The 14251-nt window shown below is 35.3% G+C and overlaps 1 protein-coding gene across 3 annotated transcripts in view; it reads left to right on the top strand.

Annotated features, from left to right (window-relative positions):
• Positions 1 to 14251, top strand: part of TASP1 (taspase 1) — a 253304-nt gene that overhangs the window by 217298 nt on the left and 21755 nt on the right. For all 3 annotated transcript variants that reach the window (XR_006781747.2, XM_045809190.2, XM_045809201.2), the window contains one exon: positions 175 to 248. Coding sequence is in view for 2 of the 3 variants with exons in the window: in XM_045809190.2 (XP_045665146.1) it covers positions 175 to 248 (74 nt within the window). In the remaining variant the exon portion in view is untranslated. Of the gene's footprint in view, positions 1 to 174; positions 249 to 14251 lie in introns of those variants that run through there.

The following is a 14251-nucleotide window of genomic DNA, read 5'->3' as shown; positions in this document are numbered from 1 at the left end:
GCATTACACAGTTTTGAGTACTAAATCATCTTGACATTTATGAAGGACCAAATGGAAAGTAGGGAACTGAGTGTGTTAAAATATAAAGCTATCTTTAACTGTTCTATTAAAAAGCAAAGATTTATTTTCCATCTGTGATCTGAATGTGCCTATTTGTGTTCTCTTCCACGGCAGTGGAATTTCTGTGGAGCCACACGACAGAGAGCATGTGTGTTGGATATATGTCAGCCCAGGATGGGAAAGCCAAGGTAAGCGGGAAAACTGGGGCATAACCTGAAAACCTTGCAGCTGTTGCATGAACCTCTAACCAGTTAAGCTGATAAAAATGTATTTTTTTCAGCCTCTATGGGGCAGTAGCTCTGTGATCTTTATGAGAATCTGATTAAGAACAGTTAATGACCCCAAAGAAAAACAGCCGATCTTTTTAGCTTTTGATGACAGAGCAGGGGAGATTAGGAAACACCACCCTCCCCCTTTATTTTCATCTTGTTCTTCCTCATCCATTGTGAATAACTGGAAAAGAAGAAACTGGGGATTGGGAAGAGAAAATGGGAGTAGAGCTGATGGGCTGACAGGGCTGAGTGATTTTGCAGGGAGTGTTGGAATAGATCAAGGAGACTGAGGTAAAGAAAAGAAAGCTGAGTGCTTAGACAGCACCATGCATATGCAAGAAAAGAGGTGGCCAAGGTGCTTGCACATATGACTTGTTTAGTGCTCCGGTGTGTCGTGGCATGCCCTGGCCTTGTGTCCTCATGAGCAGAGTCAAAGGTCTGTGCCCTGTGTGACACATGCCTGTGGCATGCGTCCTTCAGTGAGTCACAACAATCACACAGACATACACAGCTACTCATGAATTGCTTGGTTTCCCTGCATCCATGATGGATGAGTCTATATAAGAAATATAATTTATGGATTTTAGTTTTTACTGGCCTCATGTTCTTCTTCATAACATTTTTTTTAGAAACAGCTGTGGCATATGATGTTTACTTGGTATTAAAGTATTTAATACCTCAATTGCAAAGCTGTGAAGTTGGGCAGCCCCTTTTTTAAAGGACATAATTTACTTTGCACATTTGGAAATATAAGGCAACTTCTGATATAAATGTCCAATGTAGATTGAATCATTAACAAATTAAGGATACATGTAACAAATTAAGGATACATGTCAGTTTATTGCTTATTTATTGGTCATGTAACTAACCCATCCAGTGTGGCCTCTGTATATTATGCAGCAAGCCAGTAGCATCACAAGGCTTTTGTGAGTACAGCATACAAGAGCATTTCATCAAAGATTGGCTTATATATGTAACAATATTACTGAGTTCTCCTCCTCTTTGTCTTACCCTCATCTAATACCATTTTTATATTGTACTAGTATATTTATTTCGTAAGAGAATGCACAGAGATTGCTTTGTTTGATAGTGTATATGGAAGGAAATAATAGTTTTTTGTTTTAATGGTGACTTTTGAGGGATGCCTGGGTGGCTCAGTCCCTTAAGCATCTGACTTTTGATTTCAGCTCAGGTCATGAACTGACATTTTTGAGTTTAAGCCCTGTGTCGGGTTCTGTGCTGAGCGTGGAGCCTGCTTAAGATTCTCTCCCTCTGCTCCTCACCCCCCCCCCAAACACTTGTTCTCTCTCTCTAAGAAAATAAAAAAAATAAAAAATAAAGATGATTTTCGAGTTTAGAGTAACATTGCCTAATAGAATTTTCTGTGATGACTGAAATGTTTTATATTTATATTATGTTGTCCAGTAGGTTAGCCACTAGTCACATGTGGCTATTGAGCAGCTGAAATATAGCTAGTATGCCTGAGGAACAGAATTTTAAATTAGTTGAAATTTAATTTAAATTACTTATTTTTAATTTAGATAGCCACATGTGGTGAAATGACTACTGTATTGAACTGCACAGACTTAAAGAATGAGTGGAAAAAATGGTTATTCAAAAAAGTATTTTCAGAACATTCTTTTCTTCCCAATGACAAAACCATTCCCAAATATAAAATAAGCCTGAGAAGCCACAGCATTGGCTTGCAGCCATTTAAGTTTCTCTGACCCCTTACATATTGACTCTGAGCTAAAATTGCTTTTTAACAAAAGAACATATATGAGGTGGACTTTAGTATTAAAGCCAGTCTGATGGGGGTACCATCATGTTATTAAGTCCCTCGTGCGGAAATGTTCTAGTTATCCCTGCTGGTGGCCTGTGGAAGACACCTTAACTATTTAACATGAAATATGGGTAGTAAAGAGAGTGGAGAGTCTTGCATTGAGCCCAAAGATGTTTGGCCTCTAGTTGCATTGCTTGACATCTGGTGGACGTGGTTTTCATATTGCTGGTAAATTCTCCAGCTGGTAGTCTTGATTGGGCCAACAGATACAGCTGCTCCTCTTGCCTCACTTGTAAATTATGTTTTTGACCTTCCTTGCAGAGAGTTAATCCCTCTCCCTTTCTTCCTCCTTTGAGCCTGTGGCTACAAATGCTTTCCAGAAAGAAAAAAAACCCCAAACACTAATGCTTTGGCTGCTGAGTTCTAGTGATCAAAAAAACCCATCTCTTCTGTCATAAAGGCTGGAATTTTATTGTATTGCAAGTAAGACAATGTTATAAATGAGAAGCTGGGCTCAAAAGAGAAAGGGGCTATAGCAAAGTTTGTATTCCTTTTAAGAGAGTTAGCTTTTGGCCTATTCCTCTGGTTTCCTGACTTCTATGAAAAAAATTGTTGAATTAATGGCATGCCCGTTCAGCATGATGACTGGTTTGTGAAACATGCTCTCACATAATGTTGAGATCCATGGTAGCAAATGAGAAAGAAGGCATCTTTAAAAACTAAAACTAAAACAAAACAAAACCCCAAACCAAACAACAACAAACACACACATTTTTTAAATTTAAAAACTATTTCTAAAAAGTTATTTTTTTTCTTTTCTTTCTTTTTCTTTTTCTTTTTTTTTTAATTTGGCCTTCTTGTTACCAAACTCAGAAACTAAAGCCACCTAGCTATTTGAACATTTTATATAAGCTAGCTTTATTCAGTCCAAGTTAAGGTCTTGAATTAAAGCTTACCTCAAAATCATAGTGCTTTAAAAAGGCTGGATAATAAATATTATTGTAAACAGAGTCCATATACAATTTGAATAAATAGAGGTAGATTCTTTCACAAATTTCTTTCTTTTCTTCTCTTTTTTATAGATCATTCTTTTAATTATATCATTTAATTTCTAAACTTTCTGTAGCATAAGTTAAAGAGATTTTTTTATTAAACCAAAATTTGGGCATTGATACCAGTTAAATTTAAAAATCAGATTGCCTATATCCTACCCAGATAGTAGTTAATGAACAGTTTTTAATAAACACCCAGTGTGCATGGACTACTGTAATAAAAACAGATGTTAAAACTGGCATGGAACTTATTGAAGTGTAATAAGTGAAACCTAGGTTTCTTTTACTATGTAGAGGTGACTTTTTATAACAATAGTGAAAATACTGTTATAAAAATTCATTCTTAAGGAAGAGCAGGCTGTTTTATGGTTTAAAGTGTCTCCCCACAGATTTCTTATTAGTTGCAGAGCAAAATAATAAATATATAATGGGGAAACCAGGCAACAACTTGACCTTGTGTTCAAAATTAATGTGACCGGTGAGGGGCAGATGGACATCATGTGCCTCTGGATGTGATAACCTGAGAAAGACACAACATCACTTTTGTAGTATTCCATCTGGAAGTGCATAACCTGAATCTAATCACAAGGAAACATCAGACAAATCTAAAATGAGGAACATTCTATGAAGAAAGAAAAAAGGGACTATATTCTTCAAAAATGTCAGTGTCATAAAAGACAAAGGCTGAGGGAAATGCTCCAGATTAAATAATACTAGAGTCTTTGCAACTAAATGCAGTACCTGATCCTAGACTGGATCCTACATGGGAGGGTAAAAATGCTATAAATGCATTATTAAGTCAATTTACAAAATTGGAATATAGATAGTAAATAAAGATAGTATAGTTTGTTATAACTGTGATATATAAAGAAATATCCTCACTCTTAGAAAATACACACAGAAGTATCTAGGGATAGAGAGCCATAATATATACAATATCTTCTTGATGGTCCAGAAAAAATATATGGATGGATAGATAGCAAATTACAAAGTAATGAAGCAAAATGTTATCAATAGGTGAACCTGGGTAAAGGATGTATGGATGTTCCTTGAACTATTCTATAATTTTGAAATTATTTTTGCATAGAAAATTTTTAAAATATATCACCCTTGGATATTTGGCACATTTGATTAGTTTTGAAATGAATAAGTATTGGAATGAGTTCAGTGCCAGGCAGTTGGAGCCTGGGTTCTCCCCCCACTCTTTGTACTTAGTGTGATCACTTTGCCTCTTGGGATCTCAGAGACCTCATCTGTAAAACGAGAATAAGATTACCTTACTATACCTTAAGTCCTTTCTGGGACAAAGTATGATAACAACAAAGAAACAAAATCTGTCTTTCTGAATACAGATGACTGGATTCTATTAAGTCCTTGATATATTATGAATATATTGTATATATTATAGATATTTGTATATATTATGACCTATTACCCCCAGATACTTGCTTCCAGTCTGCAAAATTCTAAATTCTACATTCCAGATTACATAAGCAGATATATTGCTATTCAATTTTCAGTAGAATTTTTGCAATCCCTAAATGTAGTGTATCTACTGTTTCTTTCTTTTTTTTTTGAAAATAGTTTCTGAGGCTTTAAAAAAATCTCAATAAACATTTAGAAGGGATAGAAAAGATGGGATTTCTGAGATTTTTTTGTTAGGCTTAATGTACCTCTCAAATAAATCATAGGAGAAAGACAAATATAAAATGGGAGGTAGACAAGAAGGAGTTAACAAAGGAATTGAGAAAGAGATTTCCACTCCCAATTAAGATGAAGAGACTTTTGCTCCTACTCCCAACAATGAGAATGAGCTGGGTAAACTATAAAATCATAAATTTAAAAAATCATCCAAAAAGCTGAATATGCCAGAAAAACCTAAAAGAACTAAGTCCCAGAAAGACTTTTAGGATAGAAAAAAACTCTTCACTGATTTATTTCTGGCAGAACAGTGGGAAGAGGGGTAAAGCTGACATAGAAAAATATAAAGAGAAACCAGCCAAACTTTTAATGAACTATTTATAGCCTCATGTGAACTGGTGTGACAGATTAAAATCCTAAAGAAGCCCCAGTCACACAGTGAGTCTTCACCCATCACCAGTTCTTCCCTATGAAACCTTCACCAAATGGTCACACCAAGGGCTTGGAGCATGGCAAAGAACTGAGAGTGATTCATCAAAGTGTTCAGGATTTGCACCAAGTATGTGGCAGTAACCAAAGAAAGACTGGAGGTAGAGCATGAGAACAGAGACATCTCCCTGAGGTATAGTGGCTCTTTATCAAGTGCAAGGCAGTTGCAAGAGAAGGCTGGGATAAAGAAAAGAAATGAGAAACCTCCCTTATTCCTAGGTATGTAGGACCTTCTAGGGCAAGGCAGCACACTATTGAAGGCTAGTGCCTGGGCAACAGGGTGAAGAAATATGCCATGGCATGGAAAGCTGGGGGAGGTTATCAGGAGCAAAGAGAACACCTAAGCAACTCAGAAATCTGGTGGCTGGGCTATAAAGAGAAATCTCCCATGATTAGCATACTGGCAACTGGATTATAAGACAAAGAGAAGTCTTCAGATTCTCATCAGGGCTCAGATCCCAGACCCTGCTTAAGGGAAATTCCTGATCCAGACCTCAGAATATTAGCCAATAGTGAACTAAATCTAAAACTACCACAAAGCCCAGAACCAGCTCACCTAGAGATTAGAGTGACCCAGAGTCCTAACCTAGAGAGACTGAGGGAGTTTGCCATTTTCTTAGGATAAATGTTATCTATTTTAAATATAATTTACTGTTCTTTTATATGCAGTGTCTGTCATACAATAAAAATTATGAGTCCTCTGGGACACCTGGATGGCTGAGTCAATTACGCAGCCAACTCTTGATTTCACTCAGGTCATGACCTCAGGGTCCTGGGACTGACTCTGCTTTGGGCTCCCCACTCAGTGGGGAATCTGCTTCAGGATTCTCTCTCCCTCTGTCCCTCCCCTTACCCTTTCTCTCTCTAAAATAAATAAATCTTTTTTAAAAAATTATGAGTCCTGAAGAAGCAGAATAAAATCAGTCCATGGAAGCTAATCCCCACAGATGACCTGGATGTTGGACTTAGTGGAGAAGGATTATAAAATAATTATGATAATAATAAAAAGAAATTAAAAAATGGAAATGATATAACTAAAAAATACAATATCAGAAAAAAAGAACTTATTTGATGGGTTTAACAGGAGATTGGGGTAGAAAATATGATTAGTGAACTTGAGAACCAGTCAGTATAAATTGTCCAAATTTAAGCACAAAATAGAAAATGAATTTAAGAAACTGAAGAGAGTGTCTAACCTATGGAACTATGATAACTGGTCTAAAATATGTGCATTTGGAATTATATAGCTGTAAAGTTCTTACATTGTTTATAAGACAGTATGTTCGTGTTTGTAGTTTGAGGTAAGTTAAGGATGCTTTTTAATTTCTAGAATAACAAATTTAAGCATAACAAAATAATAAGTACGAGACATATAAGAAAGTATGCTACAACATACTCAACCAGAAAATAGGTCAGAAAAGAGGAACGGAAAAACAAAGAACATAGACAAATAGAAAACAAATATTGAAAGACTTAAACTCAATTATATCAATAATTACATTAAATGTGAATAAACTAAACCCTCAATTTAAAAAGCAGAGATTTTCATATTGAAAACAATCTCAGAAGACCCAACTATATAGTGTTTATAAGAAATGCACATTAAATAGACTCAGACAAAATTGATAGTAAAAGTATGGGGGAAAATGTATGTGCAAACACTAAGCATAAGAAGGTTGGTGTGGCTATATTAATGTCAGGCATAGGAAACGTTATAAAGCAAGACATTACATATTGACAATATGCCCAGTTCATCAAGAAGACATAAAAATTCTAACAGTGTATGTACCTAGTAAAGGAAGCAAAAATTGAGACAACTATAGGGGAGGAACAGACAAATCTACAATATAGTTGGAAATTTTAACATCCCCCTCTCAGTATTAAGTAGAATAAAAATTAGTAAATAATATGAACAACACTATGATCCAACTTGACCTTGATATTTATAGATACCACACTCAACAAGTTTTTCAAGTTCAGAAGGAATACTCACCAAAAGAAATTGGAAATTATTTCAAATAGAATGATAATGGAAACAATATGTCAGAATTTATAGGATACAATGAGCACATTAAAAGAAAAAGTATATAGGGGCGCCTGGGTAGCACAGCGGTTAAGTGTCTGCCTTCGGCTCAGGGCGTGATCCCGGCGTTATGGGATCGAGCCCCACATCAGGCTCCTCTGCTATGAGCCTGCTTCTTCCTCTCCCACTCCCCCTGCTTATGTTCCCTCTCTTGCTGGCTGTCTCTATCTCTTAATCTTAAAAAAAGAAATCTATCTCTTAATCTTAAAAAAAGAAATCTATCTCTTAATCTTAAAAAAAGAAAAAAGAAAAAGTATATCTTTAAATGCTTATAGTAGAGGAGAAAATTTAAATCAATGTTTAATTTCCATCTTAAGCTTTAAGGAGAATAAATACAAAATAATCGAGATAAAAGGGGAAAAAAGATAACATAGAAAGTTAAAAATAGAGAAAAATCAACAAAGCCATAAATTGGTTCTTTGAAAAAAGTTGGTAAAGAACGGTCAGGAAAGAGAAAATAATACAAATTACCAATATCAAGAATGAAAGGGGAATATCAGTACAGAATCATAGATCCTACAGACATTAAATGGATAATAAAGTGATACAATGAACAACTTTATTACAATACATTCAGTAACTTAGGTGAAATTCATAAATTCCTTGAAAAAACCCAACTTAGGAAATCTAACACAGAAAGTTGGAAATAAGCATATATATATATATGCTTATATATAGGCATATATATATATATATGCTTATATATAGGCATGCCTATATATAAGCATATATATATATATATATGCCTATATATAAGCATATATATATATACATAAGATATTGTATTTATAATCAAAATCTTCTCACAAAAAGGAAAAAAAAACCCACTTCATGCCCAGATGGTTTCACTGGTATGTTTTTTCAGACATTTAAAGAAGAAATAATAAAATCTTTCAACAATTATCTTGGAAGAACAAGGCAGAGGGAATGCTTTCCAACCCATTTTATGATGTGAGGGTAACCTCAGTATCAAAATTTGACAGACATGTTACAAGCAAGGAAAACTACAGACCAATATCCCTCATAAGCGTAGGTGCAGGAATTCTTAATAAGTTAATTATTTTTTTTAAAAGATTTTATTTATTTGAGAACGGGAAAGAGCAAGAGAGAGCATGAGTGGAGGGAGAGGCAGAGGGAGAGGGATAAGCAGACTCTCCACTGAGCAGGGAGCCAGACATGGGGCTTGATGCCAGGACCCTGAGATCATGACCTGAGCAGAAGGCAGACACTTACCTGGCTGAGCCATCAGGCACACCTTTAATAAGTTAATCTTTCAAAAAAAAGAGAGAGAGAGAGAGAGAGAGAGGAAGGAAGGAAGGAAGGAAGGAAGGAAGGAAGGAAAGAAAGAAAGAAAGAAAGAAAGAAAGAAAGAAAGAAAGAAAGAAAGAAAGAAAGAAAGAAAGAAAAAGAAAGAAAGAGAGAAAGAGAGAAAGAAAGAAGAAAAAGAAAGAAACCAGAGAATAACTTCTGAAAAGAAAGGAACGGACAACAAAGCACCAATACCTTTGGGTTATGATGTAGACCTAGAAAATCCAAGGAGTTCAACTATTAAATTCTCAGAATTATGAATTTAGGAAGAGCAAGTAGAAAATAAAGATACAAAATTCAGTATCTTATGCTTATAGAAGCAGTAAAAAAAAAATTAAATCTAGAATTATTGTATAACGCAGCAATTCTACTCCTAGGTATATAGCCAAGAGAATTGAAACTATGACCACGCAAAAGCTTGTGCACGGATACATTATAGCAGAATTATTCATAATAGCTACAAAGTGGAAACAAATACCCATCAACTGATGAATGGGTAAACAAAATGTGACAGAATGTAGATTAGTGGTTGCCAAGGCTGGTGGGGGAGGAGAGTGCGAGAGTGAATGTTGAGGGGTACAGAGTTTCTTTCTGAGGTGATAAAAGTGTTATGGAACTGGAGCTGCACAACTTTGCAAATGGACTAAAAAGTACTAAACTGAACACTTACTAAAGGGTGAGTTTTATGGTACATGAACAAATCTGTTAAAATTATCTCAACAAATCTAAAAATATCAATGTAATTTACTGTGTTAACCAGAATAAATGAGAAAAACCATATGATCATCTAGATGCCATATGCTTATTTCAACTTCCATTCATGATAAAAATCCTTACAGTACCAGAAATCTGATAAATACCTCAATTTGATAAAAGGCATCTACCAAAAACCTACAGTTAAAAGCATACTAATTGGTGAAATGTTGGACACTTTCTTTCTAACATTGAGAGCAGACAAAGAGGAGGTCCACTCATTATTTCCATCCAGTATTTTACTGGAATTCCTAACCAGTACAATAAAGCAAGTAAAAGAAATAAAAGACAAAAGTTGGAAAAGAAGTAAAAACTGTAGTTATTCTCAGGTGACATGGAACGATTCTAACAAATGACGTGTAAGACCTGTCCTCTGAAAACTACAGGGCCTTGCTGAGAGAAATAAAAGAAAACCTAAATAAATGGAAAAATATACATGTTCATGGATTAAAAGACTCAATAATGTTAAGATAGCCATTCTTTCCAAATTCATGCATAGATTCAAAGCAATCCCAATAAAAATTTAAGTAGTTTTTTAATTTTTATTTATTTTTTATTTTTTTTATTATGTTAAGTTAACCACTGTATAGTACAATATTTGTTTTTGATATAGTGCTCAATGATTCATTAGTTAACGTATAAGTAGTTTTTTTTTAAATAAGAAATTGACATGCTAATTTCAAAATTTCTATGGAAATGCAAAGGACCTAGAATTGTAAAAATCAACTTTAAAAAAGACCAAAGTTAGAGGACTTCACTGATTTTAAGACTCCTCGTAAAGCTACTATAATAAACGCAGTGTCCTCTGGTGAAAGAGACAATCCTAAACCCAATAATATTAGAAGCTTTGAGATCAGTAGGAATACCACTGTCTCTTCTGCAACTTCACAGCATTCTAAAGGAATAAATCACCAGATTTGTTGATGTGGCAGGGATCATAAGACACTGCAGGATTTATAAAAACATTGCCTCAGAAATTCAGATGGAAACTTGTGTCTCAAGAAGAAATTGAATGTATCCAATATGGAGGTCCGGCATAATCACCAGAAAGTGGCTGCTGTTATTGTTATCAGGCAAAAGGATTGTCTTTACAGTAAAGGACTTCCAAAATGACAAAGAATGAAGTACACATTCAACAACTTTAATAAAATAGTCTGTAAAAAAATGAAAGACAGAAAATTTAGATGGGTACCAGTATCTTGTAATTTATCTTGGTCAGCTTCGTCAACAAGCTTACCTAATTGTTTATGTACTTTATGAGAATATACATTCTAAAATATTAAGTCTATGAATTTACTCCTGATCATCAAGTATTGCCAGCTGAACTGTTAAAAAGCACACGTCTAGTAACCTATCATAAGTTTTCCATAATTTTACTTTTTTTCAGTGTGTTTAGATATGGAAAGAATTTTATTAGGCAGAATTGTTGCTTTAGGGAAATGATCTTTCTGAAATTGGATGAGGATCAATGAAATCATTACCTTATTATTTGTAATCCTCTAATGTTTTTCCATTCATAAGTATAACTTGCTATGTAAGTGTATCTTCTCTAAAAGATAATATAACCTAAGTAAAACAGGTGACTTTGGGGTGTTGACACTGGAGAGAGAATGAGGAAGATTATTTATAACCTATATTCAGAGAAAATGTCAGAAAGTGTAAAATGGAAAATGAATTCAGAGACCCAGATGGCTATAGCCTAGAAATAAATGTTTGATGAAAAATTATAATTTATTATGCTTTGAGAAGTATTAAAATGTCTTGTTCTTTGGTTTATTTTGCCATTATGTGATTTTATATGCAAATCCTAGTGACCATTAACTTTTTCTAACAATGTCTGACAGTCTCATAATATCAACCTAGATATTTACCTAATTAAAGCAATTTATAAAATTTTAAGGTCTTCTATGCCAAGAGTTTGTACCATTATGAAAGTAAAGCCTCTCAAGCTAAATAAATTTTTTTCTATACCTTTCAAAAAATAAACTAAAAATATTACATTGAGTGAATACAGCCAGACACAAAAGACTACTTTGTGAATTATTCCATTTATGTAAGGTATGCTAGATGAAAGAAATCCAAAAGTGGTTTCTTCCAGAAAAGAAGCATGAGGGAATTTGGGATGTAATAGAAATATATTTTGTATGAAAATTTTCTGTATTGGGACAACTGGGTGGCTCAGTCAGTTAAGCATCTGTCTTCAGCTGAGGTCATGATCCCAGGGTCCTGAGGTCGAATCCCCCATCGGGCTCCTTGCTCATTGGAGAGCCTGCTTCTCCCTCTGCCTGCCGCTCTCCCTGCTTGTGCGCATGTGCTCTCTCTGTCTCTCTCTCTCTCTGACAAATAAATAAAATCTTAAAAAAAAAAAGAAAAAAGAAAAACCATTAAAAATTTTTCTGTATAGGTTTTGGTTTCGGTTTCATGGTCATACAAATGGTCAAAAGTCATCAAATGCTTTACTTAACACCTTGACACTTTATCATATCTGAATCAAACCTCTTTTTTTAAAAGTCTAAAGAAAGGTGTTAGCAGGCCTGTCTTTAAGTGGCAGTGTGGTGTAATGATAAAGAGAATGGGCTTTGGAGTTAGCCAGACTTGGATTTCTATCCTGTAGCCCCTGCTTGTTTATAACCTGTGACAGGTTACAACTCTAACCCTTGGTTTCCTCATATATTTTTTTAAAGATTGTATTTATTTGTGAGAGAGAGAGCACAAGCAGAGAGAGCAGCAGGCAGAGGGAGAAGCAGCCTCTCCACTGAGCAAGGAGCCTGATGCAGGGCTCAATCCCAGGATCCCGGGATCATGACTTGAGTGGAAGGCAGATGCTTAACCGACTGAGCCACCCAGGTGTCCCGCTTTCCTCATATTTAAAGTGAGAATACTAGTGATGCTGTCGTAGCATCCTGAAAGTTAATTGAATAATATAGCTGAAGTGAATGATGCTTGGGATGGGGATGGTGGTGGTGATAGTAGAAGTTGTAGCAACTTTCTCAGGGCCTTCACATTGCACGGCTCCAAAGCCTTCTTCACACTGTAATTCTACTCCTAAAGGTGCCATTTACATTGTCTATGACAAAAGCAGTACCTCCTGGATTTTCATCCTGCGTCTCTGGTGGAGATGGTAGCGGTTATTCCGTTTGACAAAATGTAACTCTAACTCATATCTATAAACCAACTGACAAGTAAATTCAGAAACCCCAGAAAAACAAGTGAATTCAGAAATCCCAGAAAAACAAAAAAATTTTTTTGAAGTTTCAAGAACACACACACACACACACACACACACACACACACACACACAACCTCCCTCCAACCATGCAGTTCAGGCTAATTTGACAGTAATGCCCTTTCAAAAAGCTGTCTGACTAGAGGTCTACCAGTTTGATAGCATCACAAACTTCAGTTTTTTATTTACTCTAAGATTTGCCTGCAGCTTTTCTGTTAAGCACCTAACTGAATAATTTTTCTTTTAAAAGAGGGGGAAATGTTGCTGCTAACTACTGTTGAATTTCTCTTGTGTGACCCTTGAACATACAGGCAGCCTTCTTAGATTCTACTGAGCACTAGACAGTGGAACACCTAGGGGTATATTGCCCATGAATTTCTTAAAAGAGCTCCATGATGGTACCCAGTGGAATTCAGTCACTGGGTTTATTGGACCATATGGATTTATTGGACCATATGTTAGATTTATGAAGATCACCTAGATACAAGTTGGCCTTAGTCTAAACCAAATTTTAACTGCTTTTGGCCATCTAGTCCCCATAGTGAAGGAGCCTGATAACTGAGGACCAACTGCCTCAGGGTGGTAGGTTAGACACCACCAATAAGCTGTGTCCTAAGCAAACATCCCAGACAGCTAAAGTTGCCAGGTGCACTTACGGAACACAAGGAAAAGTGGCTAATCAGTGATTTTATTTGCACCTTTCAAGCTTGCCCAGAATTTCAAATATAGAAAATTGCATTTCTTTTCCATGCTGTTAGGACTGCCAGGAGAATCCCGTTAGGTCTACTTAAAAGTCCTTTAGACAAACAGGAGAAGACTGTCTAAAACTGAATGTGTGAAAAACAAACTTTGAGACAGAGGTCTTCTCAGCCTCAAGTTTATTTCTAAGAGTAATCAGTAATTTTATTTTTGCCTGTTAAGTCTTATGCCATCAGTTTCTTCCAAATGATTCATTGACATTGCTCCAAAGCAGTAAAAAGAATAAACAGGAGAAAATTCACCATGTTGGCGAGAGCATAAATCTTCTCAGAGGTATTACCTATATTTACCCACATAAATCTCATTTTGATCATCGTATAGGGTTAGATCTTTGCAAAAATAAACATGTCTATCACCTGGACTTGTAAACATTGGATGTTAGTTGAGGTGAAGTGAATAAGCGTCGTTGTTGTTGTTGTTGTTATAGCAACATGAAAAAGACTGAAACATTACTTTCTCTACCTCTATATAGTTAACATAGTCATCAGTCTACATACATCACATCAGGTGTGAGTTGAACATTAGAGTGTTATCTTGTTACATTTTAGTACCCAACATTTTAGGTAAATATGTACCTTCCCAAGGCAGACTGTTTGCCCACAGGACATGTAACCATGGCTTGTAACTGAGACAAGTATCCTTGAGAATGATTGCCCTCATTACCCACAGTAAGTGAGTAATGGTTATAGAACAGTTTTCTTTCTTTTGGTTATAAAGCAGAGGACAGATGATGAATCTTTTCTTGTTTTTTGAAAATTTTTAAATTTTTAATTGCAGTGTAGTCGATGTATGATATTAAATTAGTTTTAGGTGTACAATATAGTG

The sequence above is a fragment of the Ursus americanus genome, chromosome 22 (genome assembly GCF_024610735.1).
Source record: "Ursus americanus isolate L20-20 chromosome 22, mUrsAme1.1.p, whole genome shotgun sequence".
NCBI classification, from domain to species: domain Eukaryota; kingdom Metazoa; phylum Chordata; class Mammalia; order Carnivora; family Ursidae; genus Ursus; species Ursus americanus.
The sequence above is the reverse complement of the archived record's forward strand: the minus strand, read 5'-3'. Positions and strand labels throughout refer to the sequence as shown.